The sequence below is a fragment of the Bubalus bubalis genome, chromosome 11, assembly GCF_019923935.1.
Source record: "Bubalus bubalis isolate 160015118507 breed Murrah chromosome 11, NDDB_SH_1, whole genome shotgun sequence".
In the NCBI taxonomy this organism is placed as follows: domain Eukaryota; kingdom Metazoa; phylum Chordata; class Mammalia; order Artiodactyla; family Bovidae; genus Bubalus; species Bubalus bubalis.
In genome coordinates this window covers 18,534,445-18,556,201 of record NC_059167.1, presented here as the reverse complement: position 1 = coordinate 18,556,201, position 21,757 = coordinate 18,534,445, and the positions used below count along the sequence as shown (strand labels likewise).

Here is a 21,757-nt window from a genome sequence, read left to right as displayed (position 1 = left end):
CCTGATGCTGGCCCTCACGTGACTCTCTGTCCCGCCTTCCCAGGATCACTCTGGCGGGCTCAGAGCCCTCTGTGGTGCAGGCAGCCCTGGGGCAGTTGGTGCGGCTCTTTTGCCCGGAGGACGGCTCCCCGGACCCCCACTCCAGGTGGCAGAAAGACGGGTGGCCCGTCTCCTCTGACAGGTGGGTGCAGCCAGCCCGCTTCCCTGCCCAGCCCCTCCGATTCCCGGGGATGGGAGGGTGAGAGAGCAGGGGGCAGGCCCCTCCAGTGGGAGCCAGGCTCACTGTTGCCTCAGGACACAGTGCTCAAGCCCCCTCCCCGCCCTTAGGCACCAGCTGCAGTCCGATGGCTCCCTGGTCATCGGCCCCCTGAGGGCGGAGGACGCGGGCACCTACAGCTGTGGTGGGCCCGGGCCAGACCGTCCCTCTCAGCAGGTCCAGCTCCGCGTCACAGGTCTCATCCCCACCCCACCTAATCCACCCTTGGGTTCTTCTGGGCCCCAGGGTGGGGGTACCAGCCAGGGCGCCCCCACACTGGGGGACTAGGGCGGGAAGCGGGCCGCGGCATCCTGGCGGCTGGGCCCTGGCGCTGCAGGTCGCCTGGGGCGGACGTCTTGCCCCGTGTGGCCCTCACTTCTCGTTGGTCCCCCGCCAGCCTCATGGGCACCGTTCTTCCACCCGCTTCTCCCCACAGCTCACCCCTTGCTTCTGGCCTCACAATAGGGGGTGACGTGGCCATGCCTTCTGAGGCTGAACCAAGGCACTTCCCCGAGACCAGGGACCCAGCCCAGGACCACAGTCTTCGGGACCCCAGTCGTGGGGCCTCGCACCCGTGGCCCCTGACCAGGTGTGGTGTTCAGCGCTGTCTGCCGGCCGCCTGGGCCACCACGGGTCGGGGTCGGGGAGGGCTCGGTGGGTGAGAGGAGGGCGAGTGGACAGTCCCAGGCCGCCGTGTGCTGTGACCGGGCTTGCCGGCCGCCTGCTCAGGGCTCTGGGAGGGGAGGGCGAACGTGGCTCCCGGTGCCTGGCCTCTGAAGCGGGGATGGGGAGTCCTGCCCACCACCGCGAGCACTGGGGAGCGGAGCCCATCCTGGCCCCCGGCCTCAGGAGCTAGAGGGCTGAGCCGGCCTTGAAGAAGGGAGTTTACAGAGCGGGTGCAGAGGGCTGGAGGGGCCCATGTCAGGGACCGGTGCAGGGTGGGCAGGACGCAGAAATTCTGGGTGGCAGAGGTGAGAAAGCCGGAGCTGGATTTGAGCCTGGGTCCCAGATACTTGTCGATGTCTCCCAACCAGAACAAGGAGCTGAGGCTGGAGAGCAGAATCTGGTCAGGGTTGTGGGGAGAAGGGGCCCATGAGGCCGGGTAGGGGTCCCGTGCCCAGGCATGGTCGGGAGGAGGCAGCGGCGAGGAGCCCGTCCCCAGGCATGGTCGGGAGGAGGCAGCGGCGAGGAGCCCCCTCACAGCTGAGTGATGCTTGCTCTGCAGGGTGCGTCTGGACCGGAGCCAGCCCGGGGTGCTGGACGCCCAGCCGGGCCAGCGGGTCCGGCTGACCTGTCGTGCTGAGGGCTTCCCGCCCCCGACTATCGAGTGGCAGAGAGACGGGCAGCCTCTCTCCTCCTCCAGGTTTGTTCAGCTCCCCTCCCCTGTCCTGCCTCTGGGCCCGCCCCGTCTGGGCAGATGCCGTCCCCTGGTCAGACCTGAGCGCGACCCCAGGGCCTCTTGAGAGACGGGGTTGCTGGGCAGAGGGCTCCTTGGGCAGACCACGCTGGGATCTCTGGGCCTTTCCAGAGTGTGGCTAGCGGACAATCGTAAGAAGCCAGCCAATAGGTGACGGCCTGTTGGGAGGAAGTGGAGGCAGACACCCTTCTGGCTGTAATCATAAGAGCAAACATATATGGGCCCTGTGCTGAGGCTTAATCTCTTTCACGTGACGTGCAGAAGAGCTAAAGGGGTGCTGTTTTATCCGCATGACGCACAGAAGCTTAACACCACCCAGCTCCTAAGTGACTGAACTAGGGCCGAGCCTAATAAACGAGTGTAGGAAAAAAACCTCGAAACCCAAACCAGAATTATTTTGTATCCGAAAACTTGCAATGATCTGCTTGTTGCCAGGTTTTAAAGTCAGGCGTCGTTAAGTAAACGAGAGTGCCAGCAGCTGGAGGGTGGTCAGACCCCGCTGACCGGCAGGGCCCACTCAGCCTCTCACCAGGGGACAGGAGACCCTGACCCCCCTCCCACCCACTGGGAGCCTTGGGATGGAGCCACCTGACTGTGCTTGGCCTCCCCAGACACCAGCTGCAGTCCGACGGCTCCCTGGTCATCAGCCGCGTGGCTGTGGAGGATGGAGGCTTCTACACGTGTGTCGCGTTCAACGGGCATGACCGGGACCAGCGCTGGGTCCAGCTCCGAGTGCTGGGTGAGGCGCAGCCTGAGTGGGCGGGTGCGTGTGGCCAGTGGCCTCTGGGGTCAGGAGGGGCACCGCGGGCATGCCGTGGCTGACAGTGCCCCCTCCTTGGGCCCAGGGGAGCTGACTATCACAGGGCTGCCCTCTACAATGGAGGTGCCGGAAGGGGACACGGCCAGGCTGCTGTGTGTGGTGGCAGGAGAAAGCGTGAACATCCGATGGTCCAGGTGAGGCTCTGTTCCTGGCCCTTAGGCCCTCACCCTGAGCTCCACAGCCCAAACTGGGGGCGGGGGGGTCCACCTTTGTGCAGAACATTGCTGCCACCTGCACCCCTCCCCCTCATGTCTGCTCCCGGCTCCTGGCCTGGTGCCAGGGGAAGGGGCTACAGCGCCTGCCTCCCTTAATGGGGAAGCCCCGCCAGGACCACTCTCTTCTCTGCTGGTCGGGCTACACACCAGAGCTTCTCAGGCTCGGCACTGTCGACGTTTTGGGCTGATGGTTTTAGTTGTCGGGGTGCACTGGGGGATGTTTAGCCGTGTCCAGCCTCGGGGTGCCTGTAGTACTCCCTCCCACGTCATGGCCACAGAAAGTCTCCAGGTGTTGCCAGATGTCCCCTGGGTGGCGGATGCTCTGCTAGGTTGAGAAACACTGGGCTCCACTCAGCTCTGGGGGCTTTGGGTGGTCTTTTACCCCAAGTCTGCTGGGCTTTTATTCATTCAGCAAACAGTTTGATGCCCCCTTCCTCCTTGCAGTATGTCAGGACGAGGCTAGGCACTCGGGATCCTGGGGTAATCTGAGCCCCCCCGACACTCCAGGGGGGAAATAGCCCAGTGTCCCCAGGCTCGGAGGAGGTTTGCCCTGAGTGCGTCTGGGTCAGTGGGTGGCTCTGGAGGGAGCCTTAGACAGCCTCCTCCCCAGCCCTGGGAGAACCAGCTCAGCACCCTCCAGAGCCTGGAGGTTCTCCCAGCATCCTCTCCCCTCCAGGAACGGGCTGCCGGTGCGGGCCGACGGCCACCGTGTGCACCAGTCCCCGGACGGCACGCTGCTGATCCACAACCTGCGGGCCAGGGACGAGGGCTCCTACACGTGCAGTGCCTACCGTGGAAGCCAGGCCGTCAGCCGCAGCACCGAGGTGAAGGTGGTCCCACCGGGTAAGGAAGGGCCACCCCAGGCAGCTGCTTGTCTTCGGGAGCTGGCCATGTGCAGCTGGATGCGGAGGGCACGGGCTCTGCAGCCGGAGGGGCTCTGCCAGTTCCTGGTTGTGTGACTTGGGGCGGGCCAGTCGTCACATGGCCCGAAACAGCCCTGGGAGGGAACCGCCAGGGCCCAGCTGTGCTGGTTGGCCTGGACGGTCACGGCTGTTGGGGCCATAGCACCTCACCAGGACCACACAGGGCCTTGGGCCTGGCTGCCTCCTATCTGCCAGGCTGAGCCCGGAACTGGCCAGGTTAGAGGTTGCAGTCTGGTAGAAATGTTGCTTAGTGAGCGGGACTGACCGTGGGCTTCCAGTTTATGAAGACAGGGACTGGAACCCAGCCAGGGCCCGGCGCAGGGCCTGGCATCACTGGGTGCTCAGGCTGAGTGTTTGTGTGTGTGAAGGTGGTACCTTGGTGAAGGCACCATCCTGCAGGGGCCGCTTTTCACCTCAGTCGTGCCCAGCAGATAGATCTCTTGTCCACATACTTACCAAACTTATAAGACTTGAGACAGGCCAGAGTGCAGATTTAAGTGAGAGAGATTGCTGTCAGGGGGCCCCCACATAGGCATGTCTGTGATTAGGTAGAGATGTGTCTGCATGGGAAGCCAAAGTAGAACCAGAAACTCAATTGACGCTGAAGTTTGGTGGTGCTCCTAATGATGCGTGGTCACCAAGATGAAATGGTGTGATGGGACTGCCTCGGGGACGGCACACTTATGGCCTCAGTCTGGCCGTCTTTCTTCTGCCCCGTTAGATGAGTGTTGGTAATCTGAGACACTTTCTTTAGGGGAGGAGGGCACCTCTTAAGGAGAAGCTATCTTCCTCTCTGTGTTGTTCCGTCAGTTAAGCTGCATGTATCTGCCGTCACCCATTTAAGCTTTTGGTGGCATTTCACTGCTTGAGGCTGCCTCACTGCCCTGTTCATGGTTTGGCGGCATGCTGGACTGCAGTGTTAGTAAGGGGGAGGGGCCTTGAGCTGGTTCCACTCTGGGGACAGCTTGCAAGCTTGCTTTCTCTTTTTTTCTTTATTGGCGTATAATTGCTTTGCAATGTTGTGCTAGTTTCTGCTGTACAACAAAGTGCTCTCAAGCTTTTTACCTAAAGGTTTAAGGTGAGAAACAGAAAATACTGTAAGGTTAAAACATGGGGAGTGGGGCTCACTCATTTGGAATGGGAATGCCCGTTACGTGCTGCTTATTTTAGCCATGGTTACTATGTGCTTCAGTTGCTATCTCATTAACTCCAAATGAGAGAGCAGACACGGAGAGCTTATGTAACCATTTGCCCCAAGTCCCCTGGCTGGAAGGGGCAGAGCCACGATGGTGCCCAGCCTGTACCATCACGCCTGGCACCTGCTCCTCTGCCTGTGATGAGTCCAGGAGCTAGGACAGCTGAGATTAAGTTGATAACGAAAGAGATGATTGTTAAAAATAAGCATAAACAGCTTGTTCTTTATGTGAATGTAGGTGGTTCGCGCTCTTGCCACACTGATGAGCCAGCCTTCACAAAGCCGTCGGCTGCTCACGTGTTGTCTACTAGTTGTATGTGGGGGGAGGGCGTGGAGGGGGCCTTCTGCAGCCCCGTGAGGTGACTTTGGGGAGCTGCTGTCAGGCCTAAGCCAAGCTGAGCCCTGAGAGCCCCTCCCAGAAAGAAAAGGGAGGTTAACTAGACAAAGCGACTTCAGTCCGAAGACAAAGCAACAGAATCAAAGTCCCACGGTGATTTATAAGTTATGGACGCGACGAGCAGGTTCAGAGGGGAGGTGCCCGGCGCTTTGCGCTCAGTGTTGCATCAGCGCCACTGCTCATAGCCTGTCCTCCCGTCACTGGCCTGACGGGCTCTGCTGTCTCTGGGGGAAGTGGGAACAACTGGAAAGCTGGGGAGCTAAGTGACTGAGCTGGGGCTACTGAAGGCACAGAACGCTTAAGTGGGAGGAAACCAGCAGTGAGAGAGAGACCGCTTTTGCCAACTCAAAACTGTGCTTGGGGCTGACCCTGCTCTCCTTGTCCAGAGGCCACGGGCATATATTCATGCGGCTCTTCAGGTCTCAGTCAGAGCAGGGGGTTAACTTCCAGAGATGTTTAATCAGCTGGAGAGTCAATATCTGGGGGTCTGCGATGGGCTGTGCACTGGGGCGAGCGGTGGGGGTGGGGGAGAGCTACAAAAGGGTAACAGGAGGCCCACTGCATGCCGAAGTGGGGCCCAGGGCAGTGCAGACCGTGTGCCCTCAGCTGGACACACACGTGTTACCGGGATACAGTGACCGGCATCTTTGGGAACCTGGCGGTTACAGTGCTGCTCTCCTTTAGGGAAATGACAGGGCAGGTGAGTTTCCAGCCACACGGAGCTTTCTCACCACCCTCTCCCCACCGGTGTCTCGCAGTGCTGGCCGCCCACCCCCGGGACCCCAGCAGGGACTGTGTCGACCAGCCGGAGCTGGCCAACTGTGACCTGATCCTGCAGGCCCGGCTCTGCGGCAACGAGTACTACTCCAGCTTTTGCTGCGCCAGCTGCTCCCGTGTCCAGCTGCCCACGCAGCCCGTCTGGCAGCAGAGACACAGCTCATAGCACTGGGAGAAGGCTCTCAGTCTCCCCTCTCTGGCTGAGGAGGGAGTTCTCCTCTGCAGACACTGGCCTGGTCAGAGCCGCCCCCTGCCGTGGAGTGCCAGCAGCAGCAGTCCCAGCGGTATCGGCTTCTCTGGCTTCACCGGTGCCTGCTGGGTTGTCAAGAAGCGGCCACTTGTTTGCAATAAGGACACCTTTCACTTGACAGTTTCTCTCTATAATTTGTTATACAGGATCAGCTCACTGTGTTCTTAAAGCCAGCTACCAGGGTTCTCACTTTGCTGAAAGCTGGGTGGGGAGGTGTGTCCTATCTGATTGGGGAAGGTAACTAACTCCTGGTGTGTATGTTAGGGAAACATTCTTTGCTAGAACTAGGTCCCATCTGGGGTCCAGATATGGTTCATCACTCCAGTCTCTCAAGTCCTTCCTAGCACAAAGTTGGTGAAAGCCCTCAGCAAAGTGGGAGATAATGAAAACTAAAAACCAGGCTATTGTAAAACACAGTACCAACAGGATAGGGGGACCAGTGGAAGGGAGGGCGATGTTAAGAAAGGGAAGAGGGAAGTGGTTTCAGAGTTAGGTCATTCCTCCTCTCTCAGCCTCTTAAGGCCTTGATGCTAAGAGGCCTGGTTTCAATGAGCTTCCAAGTCCCTTTCCACTTTAACCTTCTCCCAATCCCCCAAAGGACGGGCTGGGCCTAGTAACAGAGGTCTTTCTGGGGCACAGGAAAAACCAGCATTACTGGGACAGGTGATTTCTATTACCAACACTCTAGCTGGAAAAGAAACAATTGCTTCATGGGTGAGTGATACTTCTTGGTCTACCTCTCATTCAGCAACAGAAACATGGGCCAGGACAGAGGTCTTTTTTTCTTTCCAGTTTTAAAAACCATTGAGGTGCATCCCCTTCCATGTACCGTGGCTGGTTTGGCTATAGAAATTGGAAGGTAAGGACTACTTTCTTGGACTCCACTGTTCTCTAGTTAAATCACTATTTGTCAAATTGGTGGCATACTCCAGACCTTAGCTAGCTCTTGGAACTAGTCACAGAGTGGTGGGGTATGGTGAGAGTAAAACTCAGTCTAGACCAGTGGTTCTCACACTGGGAGCTTTTTCAAGAAATGAAGCTGGGGGTCTACTGCCCGGAGATTTTAATTGGTCTGGAGTAGGGGCTGGATATGAGGGTTTTTAAAAGCTCCCAGATGACTCGCATGTATATCCACGGTTCAGAGTCACTGCTGCAGCCCAAATTCTCAGAATGTGAGTCTTGTTAAAATGCAAATTCTGACAACTAGGTCTGGGCTGGAGCAGAGGTTCTGTGTCTCTACACAACTGCCAGGTTCAAGTCTGCACTTGGAGCAGCAAGAATCTGACATCAGAGATGTGCTTAGGAACGACCGGAGGCTTGAGTATGAGTACAGATAGGAACTTTAAGAGAATACTAGCTCCAGTGAAAGCTTTTTCTAGCCATCAAACTACAGATCTGCAGCAGCAGCAGAATGCAGAGAGGACAAGACCACAAGGAACTAAAACTCATTTGCTAACAGAGAAAAGCGCAAAGAACAGCTCTTCATGGCAAAAGCTTCTACCACGAACATTTATTTTTGTTAAAGCAGATTATAAATTCTCATCAGTACAAATATATATATAACTTACATTTGATTGTAAGGCAAACATTCGAAAGTAAAAATGAGATGGGATCTTACGTTGTTACCAGAGGTCAAGTGGCTACAACTGACAACAGGATGTTTGGCTCACAAGAAGAGGGATGGATACACACACGCACACACACATAACACACACACGCAGTGCTAACAAGACTAGGACCTCCATCCCCACAAAACTCGTGGGAACAAAACTTAAAAGGACAAAACAAAACCCACCAAGACCTACATGACAAACCAACACGGTAACCCGCGTTCCCGTCTCATGGATATGATTACATCATTGTCACCTTAGTGTTAAAGGATTAACAGAAGGAAATGCAGCAGTACAGAAAAGAAAAGACGTTCTCTATTTAGACTGAACCCATTAAAATAATGACATTAGAATTTTTCATCACAGGTGTAAAACCAGGACAATACTGCTTGCTCTTTATTTAAAACTACTACCTGGCTGACCGTACTGGTCATAAGCGTGATTGTTGTTGCAGTGTGCTTCTTACAGTAAATGACACCAAGTGAGCTAGGGATCCCACCTGCAACTTCCAGCCCTTCCTCTTGTTTACTTCAATAGGCATCAATGATAAATCAATCTTATGTACAATTTCTTACAGCTAACCCTTTTACCTTTGGCAAGATTACTTACAACTCATACAACTTTTTAATAGTGAGAACTATTTAAAATATTCTAAATGCATAAAAATAAAGATTTTGGCTTTTTGATATATATATTTATAATATTTATTCTTACTCAAAATGGAAGCTCAACTTTACCCCTAAAATACAGCTCTGCTGGGCAGCTCCTGACGGGCCCTGCTGGGAATTCCAGCAGCACAGCCTGCCTCTCGTCCCCAGTCCCGGCACAGGCCACCCTGTTCTCGATCTTTAAGGCGGCCAGTGCTGAGAGCAGGTAGGTGAAAGGCCTGAAAAACTAAGGGAGATCGTTTTGCTTCCCGTTGTGTTTTATATTCCAGTAAATGTGCTTTGAATACAGATTCCTGTTCAGATACTTCTGCCTGTCGCCAGAGACTGGTAAGTGGCTGAGGGAGGCGGGGCAGAAGATGACAGCTCCTTGACTTTCTTAGTCTAACTGCAAAACAGCTCTTCCCTAGGAATGGGTCTCTCCACTTTTTCAATCACCCCCATCCACATTAGCTATGCCTGGACATGCCCTTGGGGACCTTTGGGATTACTGAAAAGCATACTGGTTGGGAATGCAAAGTTCCCTTTGCTCCTCTGACCTCCACCCCGCCCCCCCCTCCCCCCGCCCGGGCCTAAGTACAGACAAAATACATAAGCCATAAGGACTGCTTAAAGTTCGATTTCAAAAGTCTTCTGTAAATCACTGGAGAAAGGATTGGTGGGGGAGGGGTTAGTACGCTGCTTGGACTTGCTTTCCAAGGCTGCCCACTGGGCCTCGAAGGGATCCACCGTGCAGGTGCCTGCAGGAGCCTCAGTCTGCTTGTCTCCTGAGGCCAACCTGCTGTCGTCTACGCCATTGAGAGCTGCAGACCCGTTGAGGTGCTGAGCAGGAGGCTTAAAGAAGGGACTGGTAGTAGCACTGCTTGTCTCGTACTGTGGGAATGTCTGCTGCTTGACCAGGCTGGGAGACTGATGGGGCTGGGCAGCCTGTGGGTGGCCTGCAGTGCCAAACACGTTGGCAACCATCTGGGAGGGAGTGATGCCCACCACGGGCACGTTAGAGGCTGGATAGGTCATCCCGTTAGCCACAGGATAGGACTGGGCAGCGACAAAGGCTGGCTGCAGGGGTGGGACCACGCCCACTGGCATGGGCTGTGAGGTGAGGAATGCATTTCCTTGGAAAGGTGGCACTGGCTGGGAGATGGCAGTGGGTGGGGGCGGCTGGAGGACCGGCTGCAGAGGGGCAGCTGAGGCCTGGGGCTGCTGAGCCCGGACGCTCTTGGACACCTCCTCCAACCAGCGGTCGGCCTCTGAGGGAGTGCGTCTGTGACCAGCCTGGAAGAGACCTGGAGAGACAGCACCGGAAGACTGACCCCACTCAGTCCCTGGAAGCAACAAGAGGGAGAGAGGGAAGAATCAGGATCTTCAGGGGCTTTTTTCTTCACCTGATAAGCTCGGTTATTTGAATGATCGTAATGTGGAACAAGCTCCCCCAGGGGGATGGTCTGTGGTTTTGGTAGGTGGGAGGAAAGTCTATTACCAGCTGAGGAGGTTTCCTGGCAGGACAGGGAGAACCCAGGAGATCTCAGCCGTGTGTCTGTGGTCTACCTCAGCCATGCCGGGAAGCTGCCCGAGATGGCTCAACTGCACAAAACTGAAGCTGCTGGCTGGCATCAGAACCCTTCCCCCACTGGTGTGGCTCATCTATGGTCCAGAAACCAGCTTGCACACACTCTAAAGAGCTGAGGTGATTCACCTTCTGCTCTAACAGAATGAGAAGAAAATAACCAGGGACTTGCTGCCAGCCTTCCAGACACATGTCTTCCTGGTGAAGTGCCTTTTTGTAGCCTTTTTTGTAGGCCTGCTGTTGTAGGAGGCAGGCATATGCACAATCTAGATCCAGACACAGGCTCTTGCGAGGGAGGGCCTGGGAACCTGTGTCTTATGAAAGCTCTGTGGGTGGCTCTAGGGTCCTAAGAACTATCAGTCTTACCTCTAAGAGCTCCTCTTTGACACCATCCTTCCTTAATAGTTTATTTCCAAAAGGGATCCCACTTTTCCTAAAAGGACTCCTTCCTGGTTCCCACTAAGGTAAATGGCTGATTTTCACACCAAGGTCACTTATCTGATCCCAGAATCCTCTCCACCATGTGTGGTCACCTTACCCGAATGTGTGGCTGCAATTCCCTTGTTAGCAGCATCAGGGGCATAGGCCCAAGGGTTGGTTTCACGCACAGGCATTGCTACGGGTGCTAGAGCAGTAGGGGCTGGCTTAGCAGCAAGCACATGGAAGGCTGAGTCAGTGCCATTAGCTACAATGGGAGCAGACAACATTGATGGAGTTAATTCATGCAGGGTGTACAGGTGACCCCTTGGAGCTGGGTCAGTCAGGCCAATATGCAATACTGGTGGAAAGATAAGACAGAAAAGTTGGTGTGGGATACCCATGCCATCTGCAATGAATACACAAACGTTCTGGCAAAGACTGAATCAGAGGCTGTAATTAAAATGGGTGTACTGATAAATGACTTTTAGAAAAACATGTTTATGGGGAAAGAGGTAATAAAAACTAGAAAAACAATTTCAAATTAAGTTAAAAAGAACTGCTGTGTATTACAAGTAGCAAAAATCTATTCTAGACATAGCTTAGCCTTTGGCATAATGATAAAGTATCATCTATCACAATTTCAAAAGATCAGATTATGCCAACAATGGTTAATACAATCATCCTTATTATGTGTGAGGCACTACTCGAATAGTGCTTTAGTGCGCATCATCTCAAGCTCCTCTATCCATGGGATTTTCCAGGCAAGAGTACTGGAGTGGGTTGCCATTGCCTTCTCTGATCATCTCAATAAATTCTCTCAAAAACCCCATATTAGTTGAGAAATCAAAGTTGGTACGTGTTTTCATTTGCTTAATTTATAATTTGCTACAGAATTAATTTAATCTTTTTACAAGATTTTTTTCCCCTTCAGTAATGTTTATAATGTCTTAAGGCACTTACTGTTTTTTCTTGTCTCCCTTTAATAAAATCCAGTCCTTGCTCCTTTACTCCAGATGGCTATCCCATCAGTTTCTACTCCTTCGCCCAGCTCTCTATACTTGGTATAGAGCAGACAAGCAGGCACCTTCTCCTGCCTTACACCATAATCCTTCTCTCTTTAGGACTTGGCAACTATGCTTATGGCATTGGTGCTATTGACCCAGGGCTTGCCTAAAAGACTAGCTTACCCAAAAACTGCGAGTCCTCTAAAGGCAGGAAAAGGACTATATTCTATTTATAGTTTTGTATACCCACTACCCTGTAAATAGGCACAAAGTCAGCTGAATGTAACAGGAACTATATTCAGAAAGACTTGGGTTTACATCCTGGCTGTGTAATTTGGGCAATTTACTTAATCTTTCTGAGCCTAATTTTCCTTATCTGTGATGCCTATCTCAAAGGACTATTGTGAGGATTAAATGAGGAAAATGCATGAGTCCTTACCATGAGGTACATGGCAGACATGGTGCTAAGTGCCCAATAAATAGTACCTATTACTGTTGGCAGTATAAATATCTGTTAGATGAAATGAAAAGCCACCTGATGCATATGAATATTAAGGTTTTGTTTTGTTTTTAAAGACACTCCCTCCTAGAGGACAAGCATGTTACAGCTTTTCAACAGGTGCAGGCAAAAAAAGTGCACAGCAAAACTTCTTCTGAGCTCTCTCCCAAAAGAAATGAAGAAAGATCAATTATATAAGCTCAAATTCTAACATCTGTAATTTAAGTTATACAGGCTCTTTGTTGACCTTTGAGTCAATCAGTTCAGTTCAGTCATTCAGTCGTGTCTGACTCATTGCGACCCCATGAATCGCAGCACGCCAGGCCTCCCTGTCCATCACCAACTCCCGGAGTTCATTCAAACACATGTCCATCGAGTCAGTGATGCCATCCAGCCATCTCATCCTCTGTCGTCCCCTTGTCCTCCTGCCCCCAATCCCTGCCACCATCAGGGTCTTTTCCAATGAGTCAACTCTTCGCATGAGGTGGCCAAAGTATTCGAGTTTCAGCTTTAGCATCAATCCTTCCAATGAACACCCAGGACTGATCTCCTTTAGGATGGACTGTGGACTTCCTTGCAGTCCAAAGGACTCTCAAGAGTCTTCTTCAACACCACAGTTCAAAAGCATCAATTCTTCGGCACTCAGCTTTCTTCACAGTCCAACTCTCACATCCATACATGACCACTGGAAAAACCATAGCCTTGACTAGACGGACCTTTGTTGGCAAAGTAATGTTTCTGCTTTTGAATATGCTATCTAGGTTGGTCATAACTTTCCTTCCAAGGAGTAAGCATCTTTTAATTTCATGGCTGCAATCACCATCTGCAGTGATTTTTGAGTCAATACTATTAATTCAGTATCTCTGAAAACAACTTTTACTAATTCTTCAATGCTACAAAGACTAGTTTTAGGATACTTGTTATAGAAGATGAAATGAACTGAAGGGCCAAGAGAAGTGCCTTTTTCTTTATGGGACTCTTGTGAAAGGGCAAAGACCAGTTGAGTCCAGTCTTGGCACCACTGTTACTTTGGGCCTCACTGTTCTCTGTTGTGAGATGGCTACTGTGTACATGGAAGGATGTTTACGGGCCTCCCTGGCCTCCACTGGGATGTCAGTAGTAACCACCCCCTGCCACACCACAAAACCCAAACATCTCCAGACAATGGATGCTAAATTTTTCCCAAGGGGGCAAAATCACCCCAGCTTTCTTTACTGTGGTAAAGAAAGCATGAAGCTAGAACCAACTCTGATGACTGCTATTTCTGGAGAACTGGTTGGGTGCTTTGTCTCTTAACAGTTAAGTAGCAAATAAAGCAGTGGGTTGGGACTACTGATGCTCCTGACAGGATGGCGTGAAAGGAGGGCAGGCACATGCAAAATGCAGACAATCTCAGGAAACAGGAGGGAACAAAGCACAAAGACACTGTCGCACAGGGAAATGCAACGAACCTGAGTCAGTATCAAACAGGGAAACGCAGTGGGTCTGACCAGGTCTTGGGAAGCACAGGATGCCAACTTACACTAGCGATCAGTGTCGTGAAAGTATTAGTTTCAAAGAAAATCGCAGGCTAAGTGAGCACCAACCTTGAAAGGCGGGAGACTGTGGTGCCACCACCGTCACTGGTTTGGTCATTGGGGCGGATGAGAAGGGATCCTCAGAGGGTGTGCTGAAGGCACTGGTGATCTGTGAGCACAGGGAGCTGATGCTCTCTGCTTCGCCGTCTACCTCTGGCACTGCAAGACAGACAGAAGATGGCTCCAGACAGAAAAATGGAACAAGTCTGGAACAGAACGGTGTCATGTGAGATGGCATTTTACACTGCCTCTGTTATTTGTGGAAGAAAAAGACTCAACTGTCAGGTGGGGCTATAAAAGCAACTTCAAGACACTTACCACTATTCACTGGCTTTTTACATGAGAAGGTACAGAATGCTAACAATTCCTGCACTAAGGTCTACCTTCCTCCCTTGCAAATCCCCAGATTTCTGTATTTCCTCTCCTGGTGACACTGTTGAAAACACGCTGCTCTCTTTTTGTGCCAGTGAAATTTTTCTAGAAGACACATGCAACCTGTTTGTCTTCCAACCAGGTCCCCAAGCTGGTGATGTGAGTTAAATTCTAGAGGCCCTCAGTGACTCTTTTGAGAAAAATGGGTTAAAGTCAGGGGCACCAGTGGGCACTCAGTCCTTTTCTCTGTCATAAACTACGACAGTGTGATCACTGTCATTTTTCTCCAAAGTGTTAACATGAAAACGTGAACTGAGGTCTAGGACTCTAGAGGCTTTGTTCTTAATATTGACTCTGGAATACTTCTGTGTCATGGAGGAAGCTCATTATATGTGTTGAAGCTCTGTCTGCTCAAATGTGAAAAGAGAATAGTGGTTTTGTTTCCCGCCTGCTCCAGAGGGAAATTGAAAATGAGGTACTTGAAGCATCTGGAGTTTTGGTTTTTATTGGAGTTGAGAGGTGGGTAAGACCCTCAGTAATGATCTAGTTTAACTGTTCTTTAGGTCGAGTTTTATCCATCAAAGAACCTGAATCTCGGTGCTTTTGCGCCACCAGCAATGAGAGTGGCCTACTGAGACACAGCTTCCTCCGATTCCGTTACAGCGCTGGCTCGACATGCCTGAGAGCAGAGTGAAACAGGGCCTATAAAAGCACTGACCGGATCCGACACCTGAGCTCCGGATCTTATGATGAGGATAGAGCTAGTGGGGTTGGCTCAGCTGTACAGAGGCCACACAAAGGCCTGTGTGACAGCTCTGAAAGGTAATGAATATGTGTGAAATCCCACTGTCTCTGATGAACAACAGATCTTAGATTTATACAGGAGACCCGTTTAGAGTTTCCTACCTATGGAGCCAACCAGCCACAAGGACAAAGAGAACTTATCTATTTCTTCTGGTACATCTGACAGTGGTGCTATTTAACTGGATGTGTTTCCAAAGCCTTTTAAATTAATTCCCTGCTGGGTCCCAAATGGCAGAATAAGAAGGGAAACTTGAGACCCTTGATGTCTGAAAGCAGGTACACTTTCATCAGGACAAATCACAAACCGTGTAACTCAGACTAGGAATTCCCATCATGGCTCTGTTAACCTATTGCTGAAAAGAAATGAACAACTCCCATCTCTCTCCATGAACCTCCATTTTCTGCCAATGGGAAATGATACAAGATATACACAGCCACCAAACAGCCTCAGAAGAGGGGTAGATAGTTTGATGGGATCAGGGACTCCACTGGAGGTGACGTGACACTTCAGTACCTGAGCCCTTGGGAGTTGGGGATGCCATGTTACCTGTGTGTTTTATGGGGAAATCAGTCTTCCTCTGCATAGTGGAAGGCAACTCATTGATGCGCAGGGACAGTTGGCGTTTAAAGGGTGACATCTTCTGGCTAAGAGCAGGAAATCCTCGGAAAGAGCCTTGGCGAGCAAGTTGTTCAATTGGTGCATGCCGGCGTGGGATGGCGTGAGGATTGTTCATCTCCAGAGAGGCAGTGGCATCCAGAGTGGGAGAGGTGGGAGAGGATGGGGAGGTGGCAATGTTGCCAGGGGCCACTGACGAACCAACAGCTGTCTTATCTGTATCAGCTCAAGAAAGTAGGAGAACGAGGACCTTAGGGCAATGTCTTCAAATGATTTGAGCTCACACCACTGAGGAACCCCAAAAACCTCCTAGGTCATTTTACCCATCTATTTCCCTATGTATCTCAAAAGACAGGTTAGAAGCAGGGCTCAGATCTCCTGTTTTTCAGATAAATAAAAGGTTTAATAATCTCATGTCACATGGTATATCTACTATTCCCATGTAGTAATTAAAACACTGAACAAAACTAAACAAAACAAAAAACCCCAGTACCTATGAACTCTTAATGTGAGGCCTTTTAAAGAACAATGGTGCACTGTTTGCAATGTCTGTTTGCTTTCTGGCTGGTGGGGGGACAGAGGACTTTAGAAGTGGCAGAGTCAGAAGGATCTAAACAAACTTAAGTTTGATTAGATGTTAAGTCATAAAGCAGGCATGGACAACAGGCTCTCTTGAATAAAAGCATACAAAAGTAAATTTTAAATTGGAGCAAACAAATACAAGACTGTTTCCATGTGAATACCTGCTGTAACACACTCTCATTGTGGTCAATCTCTACTTCCCCCCCACTCCCCACAATCCTCTGCAGATGCTAGGACTCAAGCATTTTGGCAGTTGCTGTAGTAGCAAAAAGTATTATTTGGTGGTATCTAAGAATATGCTTCCGGTCTGAAAATCACTGAAGCACATTAAATAACAGATATACACATTCATTTGTCTAATTAAAATAGCACTGTGTTTTTTTTATTCTTTGGTATCCTGGCACAAATGTTGATAAGAAATGAAAAAATCATAATCAATACTTTAATTTCAAATAAAAACATATATTCTTTTTTTTGGATTAAAAATTAAAAGCTGTTTGGGTATTAGATTAATGAGTGCATGCTAAGTCGCTTCAGTCATGTCCGACTCTTTGTGACCCCATGGATTGTAGCCCGCCAAACTCCTCTGTCCATGGGATTCTCCAGGCAAAAATACTGGAGTGGGTTGCCATGCCCTCCTCCAGGGGATCTTCCCAACCCAGGGATGAACCCAAGTCTCTTAAAGCTCCTGCATTGGGAGGCGGGTTCTTTACCACTAGTGCCACCTGGGAAGCTGATGTTACCTAAAATGGCAGGTTTAGAATTAAAAGAATATAGTAAAAAATTAGCAGAATTATATTAATGTATATTTAAACCAAACTTTTTAATTTAAAAATACTCCTTGTTTTGGGTTTCAGCCTAAGTTATACACAAGAATGCAAAGCATTTTTTCCCTAAGCCCTATCACTCAGTTCTAAAATACACTGGCCTCAACTTCAGACAACAGCCTCCTGAGTGACTTGAATGTTTGGACAGGCATTTTTGCTATGCTGCCAAGTGTACCTTAAAAAAACTCACATTCTGCAAAACCACACACTAAAATTAATGGGGTTATGGAAAAATAGTGAGGGGCCAGCTTCTCAAAAATCTGTGACCTTTTTTTCATGAAAGCACTGAACAGTCATAATCTAATAGAGTATCACTGAGATATCTCTGCCTGCATTTCCACCTGGCATCACCATCTGTGGGTCCTTTGCAGCCTAAACCTGGGACTTGCACTTCCTTCAAGATGTAGGTCCTTGATAGGATTTGCTTTTCATAGAGATCAGATGCATCAGAATTTAAAAAAAAAAAAAAAAAAAAAAAAATCTGTTCCAGGATATAGGTTTTCCCAATTTTGCTTTTAAATGTCTTTGCAACTTGTTCAACTGCACTCTCAGCTTCCCCAGGTAGTTCAAATTAATGGACAGAGTAAATACTTTGAAGCCACTAAACAAGCCACTCTGTAAAGATTTTCAGCTTTGTTCTTAAGGTCTTCATATATTGCTGAGTTCTCTATGCCCCTGACAGCTTCCAAATATTAACCTGTTGGGAAAAGCTGTTTTAAATAAACACACATTGTAGTAGAACAAATTGTACCTTTCTTGGCATCTTGGATTTGTTTCATAATCTCCTCTCTTTCTGCTTGCTCAGTGGCTGTGGTGACACGGAATGATCCTTCTCTCGTGAAAGTGGTCCGACTGGCATCGAAAGTAGCAGTCACTCCACATTCCTTCTCCCGCTTCTGCTTACGTTCTAAACAGGCTGCAAAGGCACAGCCTACAGCATGGCTCAGTCTTTCACCCTGTGCATAACAGAAGGTTTAAAAAACGTTTTTACAGTTATGGTGTCAACAACTACAAATTAGCTGGACCACAAATAAGTCTGTTTTCACACAGGCAAAATGTTAGTAACTCCAGCTTATTAGATTTTAGTGTATTAATACGCCAAATTAATCTAAATGAATAATACCTTACGTCATGCTATGACCCTCTACTGCAGTAGGCACCGGGTAAAGTGGCCATCGGTAGCCTGGGCCCTGTCAGCAGCCACCGACACTTTCTTATTAGTCATAGGTTCCTCTGTCACTTGTGTCGGCTCTGGCCATCAGCTGAGAAGACACTGCTCAAAGTTCCAGGCCCTAAGTATTGATGCCCAAACCTCTACTTGCCATGCAGGGGAATAATAGGAATATTTACCACGCATTTCTAAGCAACAACTGGAAAGACAGGGCATTTTTCAGAGCTTAAATTTTCTGCCAACATGTCTAGGAACAAAAGGCACAGACTTAAAACTTCAGATAAATACAACTCCAGCGATGAGAAGGAATCAGGCACAGGAAAGCTGAGCCTTCTCAGTCTCCCTTTGTGAATGCTCTTCTCTTGCCCTGTTTGGGCCCTCAGTGCTTACAGGCTCTCTCCCATACCGCCCCTATTTTTTTTCAACTCTCTCAAACCCCAACTCTACTTCCAAATCACACAGAGGCAAAAATAAAACCATGTTTTCAGCTACATTTTCTACTTGTAAAGGAATTAAACAGATAAACCTGAATTTTTGGTGTGTGGAAGGAGAGGAAGGTTTGTAACTAAATATTGTTTTAAAGAAACACTGGATTATCTAGAGTAAATTTAATAAATTCAATGGATTCTTTTTTTTTTTTTTAATCAGGGTTATCTGTATTTTAAACACTATCCCTAACTGTGGAATAAAAGGGTTAGAGGTGATACAATAACTGCTGGCATCTTTTAACAGTGAGGAGAGATATCTGAGAACAGGGAACCTTTTGTGGAGTTTCCAAGATCATACCATGTAAGCAGCTGCTCCTACATATGGCTCCGAGTACGTAATTTCACTGCATTTTATATGCCAATATCAGATACCATAAGGAGAGGTAAACGTCTGAGACACTTTTGTCCCTAGGATTTCACATGATGGTAAACTGTAAAGTCTCATTTACAGACTGACAGACTCATTCTTTGTGAATCCACATGAGTTTCATGTAACTACTTAGCAGGATGATAAATGGGTAGGCATGGAAGCATGCAATAGGAGAGAGAGCAGAAAGAATTTTAGAACCCATCTGCATTTGAGCACAGCTCTAGTACAAGGACAGAGCTATAGGCCAAAGAAGCTTACTATTTCTGCTCGGCCTTATGGCAGAAGTTCCTGAAGACAGACTTGCCCTCAAGCTCCATCCCAGACTCACTGAGTAAAAAACTCTGGGGTGGGGCCCAGCCATCTAATTTAATGAGCTCTCCAGCTGATTCTGATACAGAAGAACCACTGTTTGATACCAGTCAAACAGCCTGAGGACTATGATTTGACAACAGAATGGTTTTAAAATATAGCAAAACTCTTTGGATTTTACAAGTGTAGCGATAGCAAAATACACTGCTTTGTGACTTACGGTCTGAGAGACAGAGGAAGAAAGTGTAGTTTAGTTACTTCAACCCATTTTCAAAGCACTTGTGTCAAATCGAGGAGGAGCAGCTTTAACAATATCAGACACCATTTTGAGGCAGTTAGCATGAGCCAGGTCCTATGCTAAGAGTGCTTACACTTGTTACCTAATTTAGTCTTCACAGCTGTTATCTCCATCTTATACAAGTGGATACCAAGACTTAGAAAATGTTACATAACCTGCTCAAATCCCATGGCTAGTAAGAACCAGAAACACGACTGGAACCCGTATCTGATTCGGAGCCTGAGTCCCTAATACTTGTTTTTACAACTGCTTTTTAAAAAGCTTCTGGTCAATATTAGAATAGACCATGACTTCCCTCCCAGGCTAAACCTTGGCAAGAATTCACTGAGTTGTAGCCTTTATGAATAGCTACCCTGCCTTACTCTGTCTGGACTTTTAAAAACTCAGAAATTACATACTCAATGCTATACTATAATTAAATAATTAAGATCATCAAACCTAAGAGACTCGTTTTTCATATCAGAATTATGGGTAATTTAGATGAAAGATGACAAATTTGATTATTCTCTACTTTTAAACAAAACCAAAAACTTGTACCATGTAACAATTTCTAGCACAGCTCACTGTACCATAATTTAGTATTTCTATTTTTTTAATTAAAAATATACTCCAAACTCAGTTCTTGTGGTAGAGTCTTTTTGCAAATGAACTCGTAAGCACCTTTCAAATACCAATATCTTCTACCCAGACAAATTAGCAAATACATGTAAGGATCTTGAAAACAGTTCTAATCATGAACAGTTTTCTATAAAGCTTAGCAGCCACCATTCTCAGAGCACTTTTACTTTCCTTTAATGATCTTGGATCTCAGCCAACCATCCTGTTCTGTGAGTGGTGGGGTTACATCAAGAGTGTGAACTGCTTGAATAAAAGAGGTGAAAGCGGGCTCGTTTAGGCGCTTACAAGTTCTGTAACAGCATATACTTGTTAAAAATGTAGTGGAAACTGGCTGAGCCAACCGGGAAGAAGCTTGATGACTGTGGCTAGTCATGATGCAATTCAGGCTACTGGACTCACCGTGTCCTTGACGGCCATGAAGCAGTGACAGATCCAGCGCCGAGTTGTGCCATCACGACATATGTAAGAGAAGGCCCTATCAAAGTTCCTATCTGGGGCACAGAAAGAAACTTTTTCTATTGTCTGGTCAACTATGAGGTCCTAGAAAAAGGGAAACACAAAGGAACAGTGGACTTGAGAGGTCAATCAAGTTTCTCAGAAGAAACACAGGATGTTCATTTCACAACACAGAATCCCTACATCTAATGCATCAGGGCTGCGGAAAAGCGTATCTGAGCCAGAAGTTGGAATACTAAGGATCTGACCTAGAAGAGATCCTCAGAGGCACTCTCCACAGATGTTTCTTTCCCTCACCTCATATTCATGTTCTATAATACACATGCTTGCTGATTCTAGTTTTATGATGGTAAATTCCATGTTCAATTTTACAGTATACGTCAAACAATAATCCAATCCCCATATAAATTACATTCAATAACATAATTTCCAGAACAATTTTATGTATTTATTAACTTACTTATTTAATTTTGAATACCACTGAATGGCACAGTGTATATATATAATGTAAACATCACACAAAATTTTTTTTTTAAATACTGAGGCTCTTTGGCGCTTCTGTGTGATATTCCAATGGCCTAAAATCCCTAGATGCTGAGGTGGTGGCCGGAAGTGCTGTAGCACACAAACAAAATGACTTTTATAAAGCATGAGAATTCCTGTTGCTCCACAAACAAACTTGCCAATTGTTTAAAAGTTCTGCAATTCTGTTGGCTCATTCTAATTTTATTTTGCATAACCTTGATTACTATGCAATTCCTCTTCAGTATCTCTTGCTATGCAGGAGTTACTGATACAGTTTAAGCGGGAGCCCTTTATCGATCATTCGCATTTTTGCAACATTTCTTCTCTGCCCATGATGGGTACCACGGTAACAAGTCATCCATTCCTATTACTCACTGTGGGGAGAATTAATTAATTCCAGTGCTATAAGTAACCACCAGGGGGCAACATCACTTTCTAGTAATAACTATTGTGTACAGCAATTAAAGATATAGCCTCCACATACAACAAATTTCATCCAAAGCACGAATGAAAACTATACAAGTTCTTAAAAACAAGCTAATTAAAATAATAGTTGTTTCCAACTGTAATGTACATTTAAGACCACCAGTTCTCTTAAAAAAAACAGTCAAAAGAATTAAAATGTAGCTAAATTAAATCACTTAAAGTATAATAGGTAAGCTACGCATGAAAACTGTTCTTTGCCTGCTAGGCTTTCTTCTCCTTCAGGTGACATCTGAGTTTTTGTTT

At 48.3% G+C, this 21,757-nt stretch overlaps 2 protein-coding genes across 18 annotated transcripts in view; one reads left to right on the top strand and one right to left on the bottom strand.

Annotated features, from left to right (window-relative positions):
* PAPLN (papilin, proteoglycan like sulfated glycoprotein) overlaps positions 1-8,550 on the top strand; it is a 52,224-nt gene extending 43,674 nt beyond the window's left edge. For 5 of the 7 annotated variants that reach the window (XM_044924752.2, XM_044924751.2, XM_044924753.2 and 2 more), the window contains 8 exons: positions 44-181; positions 328-452; positions 722-845; positions 1,482-1,619; positions 2,285-2,412; positions 2,519-2,627; positions 3,385-3,551; positions 5,982-8,550. In XM_044924752.2, the coding sequence (XP_044780687.2) occupies positions 44-181; positions 328-452; positions 722-845; positions 1,482-1,619; positions 2,285-2,412; positions 2,519-2,627; positions 3,385-3,551; positions 5,982-6,166 (1,114 nt within the window). In that variant the 3' untranslated portion in view covers positions 6,167-8,550. Of the gene's footprint in view, positions 1-43; positions 182-327; positions 453-692; positions 846-1,481; positions 1,620-2,284; positions 2,413-2,518; positions 2,628-3,384; positions 3,552-5,907 lie in introns of those variants that run through there. The other 2 variants (XM_044924754.2, XM_044924755.2) reach the window with 2 other exon arrangements.
* Positions 7,746-21,757, bottom strand: part of NUMB (NUMB endocytic adaptor protein) — a 162,419-nt gene continuing 148,407 nt past the window's right edge. For 7 of the 11 annotated variants that reach the window (XM_025295244.2, XM_006055215.4, XM_045162032.1 and 4 more), the window contains 6 exons: positions 20,447-20,587; positions 17,545-17,749; positions 15,316-15,609; positions 13,602-13,751; positions 10,631-10,777; positions 7,746-9,850 (listed from right to left, as the gene is read on the bottom strand). In XM_025295244.2, coding sequence (XP_025151029.1) covers positions 9,135-9,850; positions 10,631-10,777; positions 13,602-13,751; positions 15,316-15,609; positions 17,545-17,749; positions 20,447-20,587 — 1,653 coding nt within the window. In that variant the 3' untranslated portion in view covers positions 7,746-9,134. The remainder of the gene's footprint in view (positions 9,851-10,630; positions 10,778-13,601; positions 13,752-15,315; positions 15,610-17,544; positions 17,750-20,446; positions 20,588-21,757) is intronic. The other 4 variants (XM_045162031.1, XM_045162033.1, XM_045162034.1 and 1 more) reach the window with 2 other exon arrangements.